Source organism: Haliotis rufescens, unplaced genomic scaffold, assembly GCF_023055435.1.
Source record: "Haliotis rufescens isolate VD_foot unplaced genomic scaffold, xgHalRufe1.0.p SCAF_39, whole genome shotgun sequence".
Lineage (NCBI taxonomy): Eukaryota > Metazoa > Mollusca > Gastropoda > Lepetellida > Haliotidae > Haliotis > Haliotis rufescens.
In genome coordinates, this window is record NW_025964101.1 from 628,266 (window position 1) to 638,393 (window position 10,128).

The following is a 10,128-nucleotide window of genomic DNA, read 5'->3' on the forward strand; positions in this document are numbered from 1 at the left end:
ACCAAACGCGTCGACAGTTCCTGAGATCCCATACCTGTACTCTGTTGCACCACCGGACACGTCGTTGACGGTGTAGACGTCGCAAGACAGGTCCAACTTTTGGTTGTCTCGCTCGGATTCCCACTTCCCTCAGACAATTTCTGATGGTTTGGTCGGGAATTCTTCGCATACCAGGCACTTGTCCTGCAGTGTCCGTTGCTGTAGCAAATCGATTCCGAAAGTGATGCAACCGGATGTACCGATCCTGAGCAGGGGTGGTCACTCTTGGTCTTCCACTCCTGGGATGATCTTGAGTCGAATTAGTGCGGGGATATCGATCCCATAGTCGAGATAAGGTGCTTTGGTGAACGTTGACGTGTCTTGCAACGGCAGACTGGGACTCCCCTGCTTCCAAATGTCCAATGGCGATATTTCAGTCAGCTGCAGTTAATCTTGGCATTTTTCGATCTCCGTTCACGAACAGAAAATTCGTAATGAACTGATGAATTTTGTACTATTATAGTCAGTGTCTCTACTCTTGTTTCCAACACTTTGCACGTCCATTGTGCTGAAAACTTTTTTCTGAAAGCAATTGCCGTCCATCCTTTGCATTTTTGCTGATAAACATTTTGAGATGTGTTTCCGCGCAATGCACAACACACATGACATGATTAACGGGAATCAAACATAAGAATTGTCTTTATGACGATTGCTGGGGGAAAAAAATCTAATTGGAATTCTCAAAACACCTATGCGTTTCTTTTGAAGAGTGTATTAGACACGTGTTCATTAGTGATGCTTCGGAACCGAAACCTACTCTCACTTGAAGTCCAACCTATTTCCGTGGAAACACGAAAATGAATAGCTTAAGGAACCAGTTCAGCACTTGGTCGAAGTATTTATTATGATTATTATACATAATCCAAATGTTCCTTGATCTAAGATTCGACCCGATTATGATCGTTGGTATGTCAGTATGGGCAGTTGAAGCTCGTGGGAGGCACAAACAGGTAAATAACTACGGCCATCTTCACTTGTGGCTTTCCTCCTATAGTCTGCTTACTCGGGGAGAAGAGGTGTCAAACCCAGGTGTCTTCAGCGACACCAGCCAGAGCGTTAACTAGCTTAAAGAGACGTTCAGAACTTCAATGTCTGTAAGAAAACCTTAAATATTGTCTAGTGTAGCATGCCCACACCCCACCACCCAAGCTACCCAACTTAATAAGCAATCAAGAAAATTGGGTAAATAAACTAATACATACATTTTATGCAAAGAACCTGTAGAGCACCATCAACGGGAACACACCAAATCGATCTTGCATTGCATCTTGTTCTTCCTACGATAGTGATTCTGTTCATCTGAATAGAAAAATATTGTATTGCTCTCTTCCCACCTTAAGCTGACTCGCCGTGATATAACTGAAATGCTGTTCAATGCGGCGTTACGCCAAACTCACTCACTCACTCCTGAGTATACACTTTTTGAAGCCCATTTTGTATACAGGTTATATTCCCGCTATGTCTGGAATATTTTGCTAGATGTTTAATGCTGCATTCAGCAATATTCCAGCTACGTGACGGCGGCCTGTACATAATCGTGTCTGGGCCAGACAATCCACTGATTGGCATCATGAGCATCGATCTACACAATTGGGATACGATGGCATGCAATCTACCAATTCACCGAGCCTGACCACCCGATCCATTTAGCTGCCTCTTACGCCCAGCATAGGTTGCTGGAATATTGCTAAAGGCGGGGTAAAACAATATTCACTCACCCTCTTGACACATGATCTCAAACAACGAACTTGTCTAAATGTTATCCCTTAACGTCTATATGTGTCAAGGAACTATCAGGCTCTGTAAATTCCGTTGTTACCATTGTCGAATGCGATAGTAAATAAGGTGTCATTCTCGCGTTGTTTAATCTTCAAGGAAAATGATAGTCATAAAACACTCGGCGTTGCTAGGCACCTGGGTCGCATGTGCTAATTTCAGACGTTTGAAATTGGCATCATGGCAAACACCAAGTGGCCACGGCGTCTTGGCGACCATGTTTGCCCTTGTTTGCATCAAGAGGTTGGACTTGGTGCGGTGTTGGTATCGTGCGGGTCGTTCGATAGCAGACGCTCCTTTAGTAATTTACTAGCTTCGCTGATCACTCATTCCTCGTCCGCTTCTTTCGCTTGTACTTCTCATCGCTGAGTGGATGTTGTCGTATAGTCGGCATATATACTTGGGAACCACGGTATCCGTCTAAACCGAGGTCTTGATAGTGAGGGAGTGTTGTTTTCTGCCGCAATCAGCAATATTAAGCTGTTAATAATTGAATTTGGGTCAGCCTAACAAGTGGTTGTTCGCAGGTGGAACGATCAATAATATTATGATTGTACGATGCAAATATCATTAAAGTCAGATATTTTACCCCGATACCTCTGCTTTGACATCTGAGGCCACCTCCATAGAAGGTCAGACCGCCACCGTCGTCTAGTGGTAGAGCGTCCCCTTCGAGAGCGCCTTCGGAAGGTCCGGGGTTCGATGCCCGGCCGCGCCATACCAAAAGACGCTACTGTTGTTGTTGTTGTTGTTGTTGTTGTTCCCCTGTCCTAGCTCGGCGTTGAGGTGCTAAAATAAGCACTGCTCAGCGCGGCGTTAGTATACTGTGTCCGAGTGGGGTATTAAATTGTTAAATTGCTGCATGAAGACTCAGTCGGATAGCACTATAAAATCGGCACTAGTCCGGACTAGTACAAGCAGCCACACACACACACACACATGTGCATGCCCGCGGCTATATAAGTGCAATAATCTTGGACGTGACGTTAAACCCCATTTCACCTTAGCTGACCTTGGAAGGTCGCGTCAGGGGCCAAGTCTAAATGAAGGATGCGGGGGTACTTGAGTCGATCAGATGTCAGTTTTCTGAAACTCTTCGGCTTCATTTATTTATCCACCTTGATTCTATTTTCGAAATTTTCATGAAAACCCACACAAAACACAAAAAGCCCTTCGATCGTACACCCTTTTGGAGTTTGATGCCATGGCTCTCAGAAACGACTAAGTGTATATCCACAATAAAATGACGCGGCCTTATTTATCTCCATTTGGTGTGTGTCGTTTTAGTTCCCTTTCGAGATACAGAAATGTGATGTGCACGTACGAAGGCTTCGCTCACTCGTACCTATAATTTAGAAACCTCAGCGCGAATTGCCTGTTTGAAAAGTTCACCTGACACGACGTCATTTAGAGGTGCCCTCAGGTCTTCAGACAAAGAGGTAAATTATCGTGGTAAAAGGTCTGCTTTCTGTTACATTGCTTCTACGCCATAATATCGGGCACTGTATTTTCATTGTTATTGTTTTACGCCGCACTCGGCAATAATCCCGTTATATATTACGGCAGTGTTTATGCATTCGAGTCATTGATATTATCAAATCATTTGAGCACTCCTACAGGCTTGAGTAGTTTGGAGATAAAAATACACAATCGCAATTCGGTCGAGTTTGATAAACCTGCATACTGTTCGCATATGCTAGATGTCCTATTTTTGCATAATGTAACACGTTGAGTGTAATTCTTTTTCACTGCTTCCGTATATCTAGAATTCACATAACCTATGCGTTTTCTGTCCGGTATTGCTTCACTGAACTATCAATTGGCACGGAAACTAAAACTACCAACAGTATGGTCATTGACTATTTGACAGCCGCTTTACATACGAATGCGAAAACAGGCATACGACAGGACCTTAAGCTATACAAAAATTTCCCAAAGTTTCTGTATAATTTCCGATTCAACGGGATCCTACAAGAAGTTATAGTTCTAAAGAGAACTGAATTGATAAATCCAACATAATGCAGTGTCACTTGCTGATGTCCCATTATTTACGAAACCATCTTGTATGTGTCATAACTCACGTCTTATTTTGTGGATTACTGTTCCTGTAGCAGGTTCATGTTCAACAAGGCAATCGTAACGCTGCAACTGTCGTAAGTCTTTGTTAAAGTGTAGGATGCAGGATAGTCGTAGGGCTACGTTCGCTTTGTGAAACTAGGCCTGGTATCAGTTAAAATCTGAAATAAAATTCTGAAACCACTAAGTTCTCTTTGATGTGAAAGAGCAAAATTAATATAGTATGAAGTATGTCCCCCAAGCATCAGACTAAAGTACATTTCTCACTTGCGGTGACATGAGTCATGAAAGCACAAACAGCTCATCACGTGAACATCTGATAGGCTGATATATAAAGACACTTACACATAAAACTGATCCCATTATCTAGTGTGTATGTAATATATCTTTATGACATCTGTAAAGCTATGTAAACAAAGAGGGTCGTGTATATTATACGGCCGATTTAGTTTTAATCATACTTATAATAGAAAATGGGTCTCATAAATTATCCATTCGTGAAGATCCGGGTTAGATTAGGTCTTCAGCAACCAATGTTTGCTGTAAAAGGCGACTATGCTTGTCGTAAGGGGCGACTAAAGGGATAGGGTGGTCAGGCTCGCTGACTTGGTTGATGCATGTCATGGTAGACCAATTGCGTAGATCGATGCTCATGATATTAATCACTGGATTGTCTGGTCCTGACTCGATTATTTACAGACCGCCGTCATACAGCTGGAATAGTGCGGCGTTAAACAACAAACAAACAAACAAACAAAGATCCGTGCGGGTATCACCAAAGGGCTAAACGTCAAGGCACCGTTTCACAAAGCAGTCGCAAATGTATTCCAAGAGGAAGAACCACAGACTTTCTTTGTTTCTTTAAATGTTGACATTTCTCGTAGGAGGAAGTTCGTGTGAACCTTAATACCCGTTTTATCAGAGTTTGATAAATTGTGTTCGTTTCAGTCTGCCCTTGGAGGCCTTTCATTGATCTCTAAAATCACCAATAATCTTCTTCTGACACGCGGCTCCGCGTTATAAATCTCCCCATACTTTATGAACTGGCGTTTCTCTAAATTCAGTGCAAGTCTATGGGAATTGTTTGTTTCTCGGCAACCCCTCGGCGTGGTCGATTCTGGGAAACCAACAAGTGCTAGGCAATTTATATTCTGAGTAGGCGCTGAATATCTCTAGTACATAAACTCTGGTGGGATCAGAGAGAATATCTGTTTACCAGCAGATTACACCCTGGATAGAATTTATCAAACATGTCTTTCGGTTTAGATGTATGGAAAAAAATATATGAAAATTATTTTTGTTGGAAATGATTCAAATAGTAATCTGAAAAGACTCCTACAGCAAATTTCTATATACTTACGTAACCATTCAATAAATAATTGTTTTGTAAGAGGCTTGTGAAAGTTTTACGTCGGATGGGGTACATGCCGACCGTAGGTGTGGTGCGACTGATGGCCCAAGATACTGTTTGTGACGCTTGTCTCATGGTTCATTCTAATGTCTGATAGTTAATCTACTGTGTGAAGTTTGTCTGTTGATTTAATCTTCTGTATGGTAGTTTAATCTACTATATGAAGCTTGTCTCCAGGTTTTTTCTGTTGTATTGTAGCTTAACCTACTTTGTAAAGCTTGTCTCTTGGTTTAATCTTTTGTCTGGTAGTTTAATCTACTGTATGAAGCTCTTCTGTTGGTTTAATTAATTGTCTGGTAGTCTAACCGACTGTATGAAGCTTGTCTGGTAGTTTAACCGACTGTATGAAGCTTGTATGTTGGTTTAATAAATTGTCTGGTAGTTTAATCTACTGTATGAAGCTTGTCTCTTGGTTTAATCAATTGTCTGGTAGTTTAACCGACTGTGTACAGAATTACAAAACATTCAAAAGAGGTTTCCGTATTTGATTCCTTTGATTTAATTCTGAAATTCTAGACTTATGATCATCATATAGTAGACGTGTTCACATGAAACGGATCATGGGGGAATCTGCGTGTGTGAATATTTATGAAGCGTTTTTGCGTTAGAATTGATACCCCACTCGTACATTTCTAGTTGCACTGCTCCAGTTGACAATATACAAAAGTGAAGAAATTCATTCAGTAACAATCAATTTTATTAATGATCATGTATTACAAAACACGGTTACCTGAGACAAACGTACATATGTCTACAGATTGTAATATACCTGAGATTAGCATGTGGTTCAGAAAGCTGTCGATACAAGCTGCAGTGTTGATTACGACAATGGAAGCGTTAGAAATGCATGCATCTAATGACAGAACATCCTGGAAAATCTTTGAAATCCTTTAAGAATCTATTTTCAAACGTTTCTAAAACTTCCCTCCACGACATATCATTTATTTGCCAGTTTTATATGCTACGAAATATGAAGAATGCTTACATTATGTCTTACATGGTGTGAACTATTGGTAAAATCTGAGGGAAAAATATGTTTTCCGTGACTTTCAGTAATCGTCGGGAAAGATACCATTTGGACTGACTGGTTCCACTATATTGCCAATCTCGACAGAATAGAATTTTGAAAGAATTATCAACTGTTCTGTATCAACACTGGTTCATTATTAGATTGGTAACTCGGCGGTGACTAAAACATGCTAAAACGTTAATTGTTTTCTCCTATAACATTGATGTATTGATGACATGTTTATTAGTTCCACAACTTGTTCTCATGCTATAGACATTTGGCTAGATCGGTACCGATGAGGTGTTAAGTTTCAACTAACCCACTCCATGTCCTTTGTCGTTCACTATATTGCACGGATATAAGTGTCTTTTTTACATTTACATGTCTACTACATCATCATCTAAACCTCAACATCATAGTACATCATACAGGGCATTGGACATCATACAGGTCATTGGACATCATACAGGTCATTGGACATCATACAGGTCATTGTGAGCGGTGTTAACATAAGCTGTAAAGCTTGTTCACCAATCCCAACTCATTTCAATGAATAAAAATATGCTTAAACCATACAGGTCATTGGACATCATACAGGTCATAGTACATCATACAGGTCAAAGTACATCATACAGGTCAAAGTACATCATACAGGTCATTGGACATCATACAGGTCATAGTACATCATACAGGGCATTGGACATCATACAGGTGTTATCCTATTGTCAGGTGTAAACTTTCTCTTGCCCGGCCGTTCAGATCAATATCACACATGGAATTATTATAGAGCATCTTAACATTGACTGAATATTGGCAGCGGGCAATGGAGCGACGTCCCTTTTTAAGTAAAAGTTTTCAAAATACAAACAAAAATATATTTTAATCATAGTTTCACTTTTAAAAAAACCGTTTTAGTTATTTTTGTTCTTCTTTTAAAATATGGAGTAGTCCTGTCCGTTAAACAAGACAGTACACTGGTGACGCCTAAATAGTGATTCCATGGTACGATATATTGACAACAATCTCTCAATAACTCCTCATGTAACTCAGTGTACGTCTCAATAGGTCATTTGGGGAAAGTATAAACATACACATACACATACAGTTACATAATATTTCATAAATGTAGAACACATATACCATGTACAACATGTAGAACATATGGAAAGTCACTGAAAGGTATAACATTACATAACTACCCACAGCTAAACCCTGTACGGAGCGGTTCTATTGTGAACTATTACAATAACAATCATCGCAGTGACGCGCGTTGACAGAGCCGAAATGGTATATCTGTTCATCTAACCCTTTCCACACGACTAGTCACAATGGGTGGTAACGAAACACGGACGTCACCTGACGCTCGGGGTGGACTTGCAGGAGTACAACAAATTCTGGTTCAAAGTCGTTATTGCAGTTAAGATCAATTATGATTTGCACAGTGATTTTGAAGAATCGTAAACAAAACAGTTGAACTCAATCGTAAGTTACTGTCATCGGTCAATGTTTTCCCAATATGTAGATGCCTATATTGTAATTTAAATCAGAATTAAATTCGAACGTTCTGCATTCAGGTGTGTTACTTTACATACTTACACTTAAAACGCAAGTCCATCAGCGAAAGTAACTGATTTGCGATGGTGCCAAGTCCAGAATACCCTCTAATAGACCCCTAATCCTAGGGTCAGCTGTCTCATTAGAATGCCACCGGGGATTGGCTTTGATACATTGCGTTTCTGTGTTGTGGTTTTACGAATTCCTACAATACTATCACGGAGCACTGATCACTTAATCATGTCATGTTTTCCTGAGCCGCCTCGATCCTACCGCAGATTTCCGCCCTTCCTCGTAAATCCAGGTCTCGTATGCTGCTGTTGCGGGGACGGTATCCTCCCTAGCGACGTTTCCGAGCCGGTACAGGGGGCTGTGGTAGGCTCGCTTCTCTGTCGGTATCTGCTTCACCCATTGTTCCGTACGCGTCCTGGAAGAAACCTTCATCTTGTCCAGCTTCTCGATGACACCCGGTGTCAAGGGTCTGTGTTTCATCCACTGCTTACTCTTGTTCTCCTTGCTTTTTTTGGACTTATCCCACATGTGTGATAACGTCTGCATAATGTCCTCCCCGCTGTAGATCACATCCTCCGAGGACGATAAAGAAGCACTCCCGTCCTTTTTATGGGAATACAATAAACTTGTATTAAGGTCGTGTATAAGTTCCGGTAGGTTAACCGCACTCTTTCCCTGACTAGAAATCCTAGAATTAACACCATGCAATATGTCTAAGTTGGGTGAATCCAAACTCCCTTCCGTGTCTTCACAATCATCATCGGTCCTCGATGTCCTGCTGTGGCGTTGCCTTGGGTCGTACTGTAGTCCTATCAAATCCTTTTTCCTTATGGAAATATCAGGACCAGACTGTCTCAACGCCGATGGAATCTTCCTCTCAGTACACGAGTAAGACACACTTCGCGACCGTGATACCATCACTGGTCTTTTTGCAGATAGGGTGTCCACCAAATTGCGTCGAGCCCTCTCCTTGTTTCCTGGACGCTTGTCTGAGTCCTCGCTTGACACCATGTTGCGTGATAGAGGAGACTGCTCTCTGCTGAGGTCGGGTAAGTACCTCTGGGTTTCAAGCAGAACGACTTTCTTGTTGGGTGTCCGCCGACCCGGCTGGTCGGACATAGCCTGCCGCTCTTTCACTGAACAACACTCCCCTACCCATGGGAATAAAACACACCTGCTTCAATTAAGCGACCATTCGCATTTACACATGCACCAAAACAGTGTTAGAAATTCAGCTGACAATCGCTTAGCGTCAGTGTATGTTCCCAGGCTAGGATTCACGTTATCTGGATATAAGCATGACGAATCTTTCACCAGGTCTGTCTATCTTCTGCTCGTCCATGTTCTACCAACCAAGGCGGCAGCGTAGTGTTAAAGTTATTTATTTCTCTGTTGCTAGCTCTTAACTAACATGCGACCCAGTACGCTCGTGGGAAAGCCCAGCTGATAGAGCGAAACCGAACTGTTCGATCGGAGCAAGTGTCTTGTGATCGACTGGCCGATTACATATGATCCGCTCACTGCCTATCTAGCAATCACCCGAGGAATTCACCTCCCTATCTACCCAGCTCTCAACTTTCACGGCGCTTGTGAAAACCAATGCAAACACTACAAATGACTCACGCATGCGCACGTGTCATTTCAAAACTGTCGTCTGCGCTGCCACTCCATTTCATATTAAAGATACCACGGAGAGACACGAGTATGTCGTTCTCAACAATCAATATAGAACACCTTGTGAATTATTTTGAAATTTGAAAGTAGTTTTATAGAAGTGAAATGAATGCCATATTGAAATCAGTGTATGAAACCACAACAGTGACTTCAATGAGAGATGTCAACACCTTATCAACGTATTGACACAGGGTCTTGTTTGCTGTGTTGAGAATGTTATGGCTGTTCGTGCTCCGAAGTAAAGTAAACCATTTTCAATAACAAATTCCCTGTGAGGTTATCAACAAGGACGCAATCAGGTTTCGTAGACACGTGAGCTGTGACCTCTTGCAACTTGGATGACTTTTTCAGCTTTCATTTGTAGTTGAAGCACAAACAACAATGGCATGATCGTTCACCCTCATTAAACTCGAGAGTCAACATTAGAATCGTACCCGTCCAAGGACAGCCAAACAACCCCCTCTAGGTATCCACCATTGTGTTGTTTACAATGGGACTTGGAACGAAATTGGATTAATGTTTTTCTGTAGCTGTGTTCACGTGAAAGTAAATTAGATATAAAAGCCTATGGGTGTAA

At 41.6% G+C, this 10,128-nt stretch overlaps 1 protein-coding gene across 1 annotated transcript; it reads right to left on the bottom strand.

Moving 5' to 3' along the window:
• Window positions 1-5,981: 5,981 nt before the first annotated feature.
• Window positions 5,982-9,483, bottom strand: LOC124126762. Its single transcript, XM_046490276.2, has one exon. It carries the CDS (start codon window positions 8,994-8,996, stop codon window positions 8,109-8,111), a length of 888 nt encoding a protein of 295 aa, XP_046346232.2. The 5' UTR covers window positions 8,997-9,483; the 3' UTR covers window positions 5,982-8,108.
• Window positions 9,484-10,128: the final 645 nt, after the last annotated feature.